Genomic DNA, 12,539 nt, shown 5'->3' on the forward strand with positions numbered 1-12,539 from the left:
CATTGAACTGTCTTCTTCAGCATAAGAAACAATGCAATCTGTAAGTTCAGAAAGAGTTCTCCAAAGTATAGACAGTAACACAGGATGTAGATCCGTAAAACAGACAGTATAAAAGCACAGTAATATATTAGATATATTGCATCAAATATTGAGAGAATCGTGTAGAGATCAGCCTGTTTTCTTATATTAGTGGATCATGTCATTGATACATTAATTTGCAAGCAGCACTTTAACGTTGTAGCTGAGCCCTTCTGTAAGGTCTTGTTTGTCTGTTAGTCAGCAGGATTACGTAGAAAAAACTACTGAAACGACACCCCCAGTCAGTGCAGGGCCCTTAGAGTTACACTGAATTTCCCCTGCCTTTCAACACCCCTGATCTTTTATGCTAGTTTGTATTTCAGCTCGTTTACATTTTGAAAACAGATAAAAGTACATTTTTACCATGTTATATTTATCTGAAAGATTGTGATTAACATTGCTGGATAAAAAATTTTTTAACTAAATATCTTGTCAACAAATAAAATGTAGCACATTGTTATAGGTCAACCTACCCAACAGAATATAATACTCTGCCAAGGCCCAATAGTCCTCTCTTGAATTGACAATTACATTCACTCAATTTGGGGGTAGAAAGGTTTGATCCCCAGCTCTTCTAGTCTACATGGACAAGTGGGTGTGTGGATAGTGTGATAGAAAAAGCGCAGTGTATATTAGTGCTGTATAAATGTGTGAATTTGGCTTGTACTGTGAAGCACTGCGAGTGGTCAGTATAATACAGTCTGTATTATTATTAGTGTTCTCAGGTCACTATATTGTTTTATTTCATAAGGCACAAAATATCTTGGGATACACCTGCATAAAATTCTAATAAACTACTTACAAAAACGTACTTGTGTAACTACTGGGTATGGAGTCCTTTTACCATTTTTTGTAGACAGGTGGATGTTTAATATTTAGTTGTTTGCAATTAGCAGATCTTCATGTAAACTCATAGCTTCCCCAACAGTGATGGAAACAAAGCTGTTGTATAAATGAGGCTGTAATATAACAGAGCATAACAAAGGGAGGATATAGAGATGAAACTTGTACAGCACTGTGTGGCGAACTGGTCTTATTAGAAGGAGGCTTGTTGACAAGCAAAGGAACACTCATCTTGTTTCTTTTGAGATTCTGATACAATATATGCAATTATTTTTCTCTAGAAGAGATGTTATTGGGGAGGAGACTGAAGCTGCTAAGAGTTTAATATTTGTGAAATCAGGTACTTTTAGAAAACACTTCAATTCGCTATTCACCACATGTCTGTTGTTTTTATTTCGTCACCTCAGTGCAAAAAGGGAATGCTTTACAAATTTGTACATTTAAAAAAAAAAAAAAGGATCGACCATTTTATCAGTAAGAAAATTGTACTGTATCACATGTGACAAGATGCAACTGATTCAGTGTTGACGGCGGAATGCGGCATCATGTCTTGACGGGGAGATTTGCTATCTTCTCTTGTCGTGATCTTTGGGGAAAAAGAAAAAAGCGGGACAGGTGGAAGGGTTAGTAACATGGAGGTTATGAATCAAGGAAACAGAGCGTGACCTTTCCTCCACTGTCTGCTCGTCTAAAAATTTTATAACGCTGTTTTCTAGCAAAGCAAAAGGCAATATGTGGTATCCTGTGGATCTACCCTGAATAGCAAGAGTCTGCTTTATCACACACTATCTGGAGCTGTTCCACTGAGAAATAAGTGATGACCTGGCAAGGACGGTTAATGTGACTAAGAGCACCCAAAGGAAAAGGGCATGTCTTATTTTCCAAGCATAGATCTGTTTAAAAGCCCTTTTACTGTCCACTGAGAGACTGTGTGCTATATCCACAGGAGGGTTGGCTCATGTCCCTGTAAACTCTTATATCAAAGATACTGACTCTACTTAAAACCAATCGTAAATTCATCTATACTGTAGCAATGGTGCTGAACAAAATATATACGTTATAAATCCAACTTTACTAACTCTTAAAATGAGAGATGTTTGTGTAAACTACACACCTTCTGAGAGGGGGCTAATTAATTAGTTTCAACCAATGAAGTTCATCACAACCAGGTGGAGGACAGTGTGAGCGAACAGGAAGTCAGCAAAGGCCCTCTCTGGAGAGATGGACAGGAAGTCTCCCTTGTTCTGTGGGTTGATCTGGATACGAAGACACACTGGAGAGAGAGAGAGAGAGAGAAGACAGGGAGGATTTAGTTTGTTTTGTGCACCACAGATTAACACAAAAGCAATAGGACTATAACTAATGATCATTTCCATAATGACTTAAGAACATTTTCAATTGATAGCTTAGCAAATATTTGTCAGAATAAGACTTGTGATGATGACCGAATCATTCTTCTTTGAGCCGTACTGTTTTCCCATACTGAATCCTCTCCCACAGTGGAGTAACAAAGTGGATGTGTAACAAATAGGAGTGTAACGATTTTGAGACTGAGACTAAATGATACAAATATCCACAATCTCTCCTCGTGACAGGTCGATGGAAGGGCGATACCTCAACCTGCTGCCTCTTGAGCCCTTTATGCCATCTTCATTGTTCTATTTGGAGTTAGGGTACGCTTTGTTTTTTTTATATTGTCTCATGACTATTTTCGATCCAATCCTGATCCAGTGATTAAACCATGAAGAGTTGGAAGATTTTGGTTAATGTCTCGTCGCCCCAAAAAAGAGCCCCCTTTGAGCTTTTCTAGTCTTGATGACCACTGTACCGCTTTACAGAAACAAAATATTTCAACATTCAAAAAAAAAAAAAATCAAGGTATGTATCAAATGGTGCCTCATTAATCTAGGTCTATCAGTGAAACTGTGAATTTTGAGGAAAATAATAACGTTACTTTAACGCATTTTACTTTCAAAGCTGAAAAATTCAGCCCTGAAACCTTTGAAGAAATATTATCAATAAAGTAATATTTGACATCACTCAATGACACCTGGCAGGGAAGCGAAGACAAATAGTTACTGACTAATTACCCTGCTGCTTAATGCAATGATCTGCATCACCATCATCATCATCATCATATCAGCCAAAGGGCCTAATGCCACCCAGTCGAATGTTTTATGGAGAAGTTGTCAATGAACTCGGAGTACCAGGGTCACCACTCTCCTGCACTATGGGAACACACACAGCTCTGAAACCTAAAGAGAGTTATTTAGTGACCTGCTTATTAGATAGATGCACTTGAAATACGAACACTTCAATGCAACAAACCTGCAGTCAACCCGACTACAATGAAGGCTGGGATGTGCAGTACATTTTAAAATCAGTGGAATCAGCTTCGTGGTCAAGTTGGAGGCGGAGGTTTGTGCTGCTGTTTAAGTGTATTGCAGTAAATATTATAAATGGTGCGGGATTAATTAAAACTGCCCCTCAAACCACTTTTATACAGCTTTTTGATAAAGCTACATTAGCTCGTTAGCTAGCATGGGTCTGTGCTGGTCGCTGAAGGAGCACTGACCCCGGGACTCGGTGAAACCTCCCGGTGACAGTAACAGGACATGTCCCCGTGGAGACGACTGACCTGCGAGGATGAAGCAGCCCACACACGAGATGAACCCGGACAGAAAGCTGTTGAAGGGGAAGGTGCCGACCAGCAGGCAGTAGAGGAACTGCAGAGCCCCCGTCAACAGGATGTACAGCAGATAGGCGTCCACCACCTTCAGCTTGTTGTGCGTCGAGGAGCCGTACTCCTCCAGGAACCGGGCGACCACCGAAATCACGGAGTTAGACATGCTTCTTGGGTTGGAGGCTAAGTGTGCAGCTAGCAGCGGTTAGCACAGCTCCTCTTCCTCAGTCCAATGAGTGACGTGTCCTCGGCCAACCGGAAGCCGCCCCGGTGTTACAGGAAATGCAGTCCGAGTAGCAAAAAGGGCCCGTGTTGAATAAGGGATAGTTAGCACCGCCCTCCCAAAATTATTGAAAGAAAGATATGCTAAAAGTAAACAGATGTTACTCTCTGTCAGTTTCATGACATGCATCCATGTTATTGTAATTTACATAATCATACCGTCACACTAAATGTAGAACTGTTTTAAAACTTGATGAAGTGATTGTTTTCTAGATTCAATTTCATTTTCAGCACGAACCAAGAATAACTATGAAATCCCAATTTACTGTAGCTACTTTGGGTACTGTAGCTTTTTCTAAATAAACTTTATTAATTAACAATTAGCCAAACAACATAAAGCACACATAGACTAATATAACGTGCCCATAGAAATTAACAAACATACAGAGTACAAAGTAAACAAAGTTTCATATTGACAAACACAAAAAGCTAGTTGGTATAATCTTAAAGTTTGACATGCAAATAGATGATTATGTATTAGGTTTATCAAGCAATTAATAAATGGTGAGAAATTATAATTTAGTGAATTGTTTGCAATTAACATTTGACCTCAATCTTCAAGTTTTTTTTTTCTCTTTAGTGAAGAATGAAATGTACAACTATATATTACAGTTCAATAGTGTCACATAGAACAGAGTTCACAATGCAACTATATAGTTTAAATACAGACAATAGATAAACTAAATAAAATAATAATAGTAAAGGGGATGTTAAACCCAAAGTTGCACACTTGTCACCAGATTATCACAAATTTTCTGAGAAACAGCAAGCTCAAATCCTGGAAGCGACAATTTAGTCACTATTATCTGCATTTGGAAAAATTACTCAAACATAAAAAAAAGTAATTATTTACACATTTTGAATGTCTATCTGTCATCAAAAGCAATATATATATATTTTTCAACTTGTACTTGGTAACCTTGGTGTAGATGTACTTGAAATGAATGGTTAGCCAGGAAAGTATAAATAACACTTTGCTTCAATATCTGTACATTTCACTTTATTTTAGGATAAGCCAGCCTGTATCATTATTGCTGTCCATGGAGTTATTGTCAGTTAACTGAATTCATATAAATACTGAGGACATGGGAATAAAACTTAAAAAGTAGTAGGTCAGTAGCTATTTGTTGTGTACAGCTTCGTTTGTTATTTGTCTAGTATATGCACTGATACTTATACAATAGAAGTTCATAACTGATCAAAAATATTTTGAACTTGAAGGAGCACTTATTTATTTTAGATGTTCTTATGGATGTTAGTGTATTTAAAGAGTCCTGGGAGAATGCCTATGAGATCCCGTCATAAAGAAAACATTTGGGCCAAAGTCAACTTATGATAGTAAATAAAACTGTAAATGGTTTATATGCAATTGGAAAGTAATTTTTTTGGGAGTCTCTCTTTGCTGTCTTGTAACACAAAAACACTGAATATATTTATTCAGCCTAGAGAGAACCTAAATATAAATGGAGAGTGCGCCTGGTCCTACCGTTACTAATACTTTGTTCCTTTGAGGTATTTCCATTTACTTTTGTAGTCAATAAATTGCTACATGAGCAGTGGCATCTCTGTGCATCACTGCTATCATGGAGTTATTCACCATCTTGAATGTGTCTCATGTAGAATTTAAGGCAAGGATAACAATTTAAATGTTTCCTTTGGTTTATCACAGTTTACTCAGGCACAGTATCAGTCACACTGTAACTGATACTGGGAACACAGTCATTGAGTTCTTCCCTGTCCATAGACACCAAGATCATGCATGTGGATCTGATAGATGTGGAGCTTTTCTTGATTCATTTTGAGTCCAACCCCCGAGAGCGAACAAACTATCTAATAAACTTTCATAAACCCGTATATATCTCATTGAATAAATTACAAACAGCTTTAGTTGCTCTCAGACGGTGTGGCGCAGGGACAACTGCCCCCAAACACGTGTAGCAACAGAGGCAGCTGCCTCCAAACAGTGGCAACAGAGGCAGATAGATGCCAGACACCCTCCCAATTTGGCAGCTGCCTCCAAACAGTCTGACGCCGGAAGAGCGCAGGTTTATTTCGTTTGACCGTGATCATAAGAGTGACGCTTCGGTGCATCTTCACGAATAGACGATCTTTGCGCCCGGTCAGCTGATCCTGTACGAGTTACAAAACACGAGTGGCTCTCTGACGGCGGATCGTTGTGTTGTGTTGTAGCAGGAGCAGAAAACGTGTTGTTCAACCGCGATCGACTGAACTGAATGTAAACACCGGAGCATGTTGACAGATGGATCCCGGTTCAGCTCCGATGCAGAACGACTGTGAGACAGAGTAAGTCCGCGGCACAGCTGCTCAGCTACACACACACACACACACACACACACACACACACACACTACACCGTGTTCCCTGTGTGTCCTGCTCACGTTCACTTAACAGCAGCAGGAACATGTGTTTCCACTGGGTCACTTTCTCTCATCTGTTGTCTGTGTGCTCCAGTGCTTCACTACACTGCTGAGTCATTGTATCTAAATCCACTCAGAGGAAGTAGGACACGATGTGAGATGGTGTGAGGACTCATTGAGTTTGTTCAATCCACATGTGGATTGAACAAACTCAATGAGTCCTGACACCATCTAAAACAACACTAAAACATAATGAGGATTTAGAAATGTAGCCATCTTATGTGATACCACTCAACCAATGCATGTCAGCTTTATGGGAGAGACTGAAGAATCTTAGTCAACTGAAAAGTGAACCGACTAGTTTGCAACTGGAACTCAGTCATGTAGAATCAATATGCTTATTAATCAGTGTATTATACTATGTGGAGCCGATTGTGAAGCGGGGCATGCTGAAAATATCAACTTGTCACCAGGTTGAGCTCCTAAGCGATTTAAAAAGTGGTGTGTATTTTGTAAAGTCTCCTTTTTTTTTACTAGATTTACAGCAATATTTGTGAACTTTGTCATCTTTACCTTCTTCGCAAAAATTACACCGAAGATAATGTCAACGTTAAAGTTCATAATTTTCTTCTTCTTTATTCTTAAATGTTCGATTAAAAACGTTAAATGCTAAACCTACACGTTAAATCTGAATATTAAGTCTTAATCTATACGTTAAATGTTGAATTTAAATGTGAAATCTAAATGTTTAACTCAAATGATGATTTTAAATATTAAATCTGAATGTTAAATGTTGAATCTAAATCAAAATGTAAACTCTAAATGCTATGCCCCATATAGTACTGGTTTAATGAGATTATCTTAATGTGACATGCCTTTTTTTTTTTTAATTGTCACTGAGGAAAGGAGCAGCAGTGGGTGACACACTCCAGGGGGAGGCGGGCTCACCAATGACTCAGCAAATCTGAATAACCTGTTGGTATGAGGGCAGGTGAACGGCCTGGACCTGGACCTGCTGTATTGGTGGTGGTGGAGCTAGAAATATGACACTGGCCTGTTTCCACCTGCAATCAGAGCGGAAGGGGATGGGGATGGTTTACCCGTATTTAGTTTTTCAACATATTTTAAATAAAAAGTGGTCAAGACCGCAATGTTGTCAGTGTATTGACTTAAACTGCATAACAATGAAATATAGATTGACTAATAAGAAGTCACAGGTAACTGGGTTAATCATTAACCTCTGCTTCAATGCTGTGGCTCATGTGTGAGGGTTGTGAAACGTGACACCCCCGGATGTGTAGTCGTCGTGCCTCATGTAAATAACAAACCACACTGGCTTGAAACTTGGACTTGTGCCAGAAGCATTGGTGCTGTACATTCATCAAACACTGAGCATTTCCTGTCCTATCTCTTCATTCTCCTCATGCCTCTGTGTTTGCTTCAGGGAAAACTCAGTCTGGAACTGGTGGCCCTCCTGGCGTCCAACCTCCGTGTCCCTCTTGAAGACAACCGAGTCCAAGATTCTTGCCTGTAAGTATGTCTCGACTTATACTGGCTGATTACATAACCACTGGGAACTAATGTAAACATAACTAGGCACTTTGATGGTGTATTAAAGCGGCTAACCCTTTATGAAATATCACATTTCTCCATCTTGATTTCTTCGTTACTCTTCTTTTCCTGATCACATCAGGTATTAAGAATGACCTGTGGGCCCGGTTTGTGACGTTACCAAACCAGGATCAGCTATGGACTTTGACTCTCACCAACAAGATGGTTCACAAGCCTGCAGGTATGACCCTCCTCTTGTTGTATATCAGGGGGCAGCAGCTGTATTCTCTGCACTGTAAAACCCACAACCAAATTCCTGCTCTGTTACCCTCCTTTCTCCACCAGCCCCTAAGACTCCCCTGGTGATGGTCCATGGCTTTGGAGGAGGGGTGGGGATGTGGATCAGAAACCTGGACGCGCTGAGCAGGTCACGGCCCGTCTACGCCTTCGACCTCCTGGGCTTTGGCAGGAGCTCCAGGCCTCCCTTCCCCTCAGACGCCGCCAAGGCAGAGGAGCAGTTTGTCGCCTCCATTGAACAGTGGAGACAGTCTGTGGGCCTGGAGAGCATGATTCTGCTGGGGCACAGTCTGGGGGGGTACCTGGCTACCTCCTACGCCATCCAGTACCCTTCAAGGTAGTATAGATAAAATAATAACTAGAACCATCAACCAAACCCACATCAGGGACGTATACAGAAGCAAATACTTCATTGTTTGTCATGTTGAATATAAGCTATTTTATCTGAATTTAAGACGTGTACTTTTTTATTTGGTCGACTGGTGGAGTTTTAAAACATTTTGTGATCTTGTTTTATTGGAGTCCCAAAGGCGAGTTGGATAGCACTGTCATTTTTGTTGGGTTAACATGAAATACTGCAAGTAGACAGTGAGCTTCAGCTTGAGAGGGGCTAATAGGTGGATTTTATGACTGAGGATGATCAGAGTCAAGACTGGTTCCAGTCTTTATGCTAAGCTAACTGAATTTATGCTAAGCTAAGGTAACTAAGTTAAATACTTAACAGAACTGTAGCTTATTGTTTTTAATGGCCTTAAACTAGAGACATGAGTTTGTATTAATGTTGCTCAGTGTCTTGTAAATACGCATCTCTTTGCCAAAACATTTGCCAGAACAACTTTGTAAGTTGTTATTATGTCCAGTATTTTGTTTACAGATTTAATGCGTTAACGCTGCCCCTAGTGGCCAGAAAAAAACAAGTTAATGCTGCTTCAAACCTGTATTTCTACTAAATTGTACAAAATTCCAAGAAGGAATCTTTCGATATTTACCTTTTATTCTCAGGTTATGCTCCTTCAAATGTGCATCTGTGTTGTCTGGTAAAGAGACACAACTACTCACAAAAAATTCTAAATTGTAAAACTCTGTCCCTAAAACACATTCACCCCAGCCTCCTAATTATAGTATTAAGAAAGACAGCAGTGCATACCACGTTATGAGTAAGCAAATAAATGGTACTTAATATAATTTGTCTTCTGCTGTCTTTTTTCCAGAGTATCACATCTTATCTTGGTAGACCCCTGGGGTTTCCCTGAGAAACCCAATACACAGACTGAGGCGAATGGTGGTCAGGTGACAGAGATGAGGAGGTCGTCACCTCCACGCTGGGTGAAAGCTATTCTAGCGGTGGTTTCCCTCTTCAATCCACTGGCTGTCATTCGAGCAGCAGGCCCATGGGGTAAGAGACGTTATTGTTTATCTAGTAGAGCGCTGAGCCACATAATACTCTTTCCACTAACATCAGAGTATGTCACTGATTCAGGTCCGGGTTTGGTGAACAAATTCCGCTCTGATTTCAAAAGGAAATTTGAAGATCTGTTTGATGACGACACTATGACGCAGTACATCTACCACTGTAACGCACAAACCCCGAGGTATGCAGACATCGTGTGGTCGAATTTTTAGCAATACCACATAAGGCCTGATAATGGCCAACACATCGCTTATCACCCTTTCTCCTCGTCTTCCTCGTCCCAGTGGTGAAGTGGGTTTACGTGCCATGTCGGAGTCTCTGGGCTGGGCCAAGAGGCCGATGCTGCATCGGGTCGACCTGCTGCCGCCCTCCATGCCCCTCACCATGCTGTTTGGAGAATCTTCCTGGGTGGACAGCTCATCGGGGGACATAGTGGTCAAGATTAGGAACCAGGCCAACACCAAAATGCTGGTGAGTGGACATGCACAAGCAAAGACATTAGGCTGATGTTGTCCAATTATGTCTATTTCAGCACATCACTGAATTATTATCATTTTAGTTCAATGTATTTTCTTCGGCACATAAACGTAAAGTGTCTGTACATAACTAACTGCCTTTGTTATCTTTGTTTATCTGCAGCTGATAAATGAAGCCTCTCATCACTTGTATGCTGATCAACCAGAAGAGTTCAACACAGCGGTTGAAAATATATGTAACTCTGTTAACTGACTCCGTGTTTATGTGTGTGTGTGTGTGCTCCTGTTCTTATATCTTTGTGAGGACCATTTTTAGCATAGACCCTACAAAGTGAGAACATTTTTGGAAAGTGAGGACATTTAGGCCAGTCCTCACTTCTTCAAAGGGCTGTTTGAGGGTTAAGACTTGGTTTTAGGGTAAGAGTTAGAATTGGGTTTAGGTTAGGGTTAGGCATTTAGTTGTGATGGTTAAGGTTAGAGTAAGGGGCTAGGGAATGCATTATGCCAATGAGTGTCCTCACTAAGATAGAAGTACAAACGTGTGTGTGCGTGGGCTTGTGTATGCACTGAATGTATAGAGACGGTTCATGATGGTGGTTTTAGCAGTGTAATCTATGCATGTCAAGCGTCCTGGATGTTCCTCTGCTCTGTAACAAGTTATTACTGGCATCAAATAACTGTTTGGTATTTATTACACCAATTTATTTAGAATTAGAAACTTTATTTATAACATGTAATTTTTGTATTCTGCCATGTGTTCATACAGAGCATTAAATGATCTGATTAAACAGAGTAATGCAGCCTGTCTTTAACAAAGCCGACACCAGTCTACTGATACGCACATTTTATATATACCTCACATCAACCAGTAATACACTGTATGTTATATTTTCTTTGACTTCTGTACCTTTTCCACTGTATCAAACAGATGATTGTGTTTTATACATTGAAAACAATAAAAGCTGATTTGACAGACGCTGTCCCTCTCTGCTACTGTTGTATTCCACATGTGTTGCACTTTGTGACCCAGCCAGCAGAGGTCAGTAACAAGTGTCATCCCCATGAAAGTCCTCTGAGCAAACTGCTGCACAACTAAAAGTACATAAATATTTTCAGCTAAATATATTTTACCAGTAAAAGTACTCTCAACTATGCAGCCCTTGTTATTACATTAGTTAAAATAGCATTTGTAATTAGTGTAACAGTCATATGCACAGTGGGTTAGTTTGATTTAAAACAATATACAATTGCTATTAATTGTTTTTAAAGTACCATGAAATTGGAATATTCATGTCAATACCTTTTTATATTAGAATTTTCCTTCAGTACAGTACTTAAGTAAAAGTATTTCCTTACATCACTGCATGTGCACTACATTATATATTCAATTATTTTACTTAATCTGGCAAGGCCATCATGTAAAACACACTACTTTGTGAACGACATGCTAAATGAGAGAGTAAAAGTAGAGAAAAAGGAGCTCTGAGTATATCTGTAAAATGTAATTTTTGTACAGTGATGATTCAAACATTTTAAGAAAACTTAAAGCGAGACATTTTCCTCCACTGACTAAGAAAAGAAAATCAACCTCTTAACCAAATAAACCATGAACTAGTGTAAAGTGGTTATCTAATGAGTGTCCCAGTGTCACATGCTGTAAGAAGTTTTGGATATCATGGAACATGGACGTTTTGGAAATATATGGTTTTCATAGGACTGCAATGAATATACGTCATAGTTGACTACTATCACCAATCATATCAGAGAAGAGAACGACAAACCTCAGTGCAGTATGTAAGTCAAAGGTAAAATACAATCACTGCCTTGAAAGTTCTGAGCAAAAGATAAATATGTTTGACATCAGTATCTTAAAAATGATGAAATGTAGCGAAGGTGTGTCACATTCCTCCAGCTGTTGAAATGAATCACTATGAAGTAACCTGCCATGAAACACTTTCTCTCCTCAAATCAAAAAACAAGTGGTATTACAGAATGGGAATTTTACAGGCCCACACTTGCCTCCTCTCTAATCTGTCATTCATTATTTTTCTTTTCTTATTTCAACCCCTCCCTCCTCTGACTAGGACACTGGGTGTGTCTGTAAGAATGTATGCAGATAGAAAATAACTATTACTCACAGCCATCATTTCAGTGTAAATTTTATTACCAAAACGACACAGAAAACAGTCCCGCTAAATAAGATAGATAAATAATGTCATGTTATTCAAATAGCTCCTTCACATTGTACTTTGACTGCTGAAGTCAAATAGACCAGAACAAGCAAATCTGTGTGAATTCAGGCTGCTCTGGGCTCTGCTGTGACACGGTTGTCTGTAATTCACAGCAGAGGCAAATCCAATTTTGTAGGTAAATTGCAAAATACTGTAAAGCTGATGTCAGTATGATTATACACACACAGTGGAGACATACACACAAGGCACAACAGAGCAACATCTTCTTCATCAAGTTCAACCACAAGGAACACTCTGCAAATGGAGACGCTTGGGTTTAATGAGTGCTAACTTTTTCAAAATAAAGGC

General features: G+C 39.5%; 2 protein-coding genes across 2 annotated transcripts; one reads left to right on the forward strand and one right to left on the reverse strand.

Annotated features, from left to right (window-relative positions):
• Positions 1-1,283: 1,283 nt before the first annotated feature.
• Positions 1,284-3,885, reverse strand: dad1 (defender against cell death 1). The gene is made up of 3 exons (XM_035171097.2): positions 3,560-3,885; positions 2,036-2,194; positions 1,284-1,507 (listed from the first exon to the last, which is right to left on the reverse strand). Exons 1-2 carry the CDS (start codon positions 3,768-3,770, stop codon positions 2,064-2,066), a joined length of 342 nt encoding a protein of 113 aa, XP_035026988.1. The 5' UTR covers positions 3,771-3,885; the 3' UTR covers positions 1,284-1,507; positions 2,036-2,063.
• A 2,051-nt stretch (positions 3,886-5,936) lies between these two features.
• Positions 5,937-10,975, forward strand: abhd4 (abhydrolase domain containing 4, N-acyl phospholipase B). The gene is made up of 8 exons (XM_035171632.2): positions 5,937-6,190; positions 7,709-7,794; positions 7,958-8,056; positions 8,161-8,449; positions 9,324-9,508; positions 9,593-9,704; positions 9,808-9,994; positions 10,163-10,975. The coding sequence occupies exons 1-8, from the start codon at positions 6,147-6,149 to the stop codon at positions 10,250-10,252; spliced, it is 1,092 nt and encodes a 363-aa protein (XP_035027523.1). The 5' UTR covers positions 5,937-6,146; the 3' UTR covers positions 10,253-10,975.
• Positions 10,976-12,539: the final 1,564 nt, after the last annotated feature.

This window comes from Hippoglossus stenolepis, chromosome 11 (genome assembly GCF_022539355.2).
Source record: "Hippoglossus stenolepis isolate QCI-W04-F060 chromosome 11, HSTE1.2, whole genome shotgun sequence".
Taxonomy (NCBI): Eukaryota; Metazoa; Chordata; class Actinopteri; order Pleuronectiformes; family Pleuronectidae; genus Hippoglossus; species Hippoglossus stenolepis.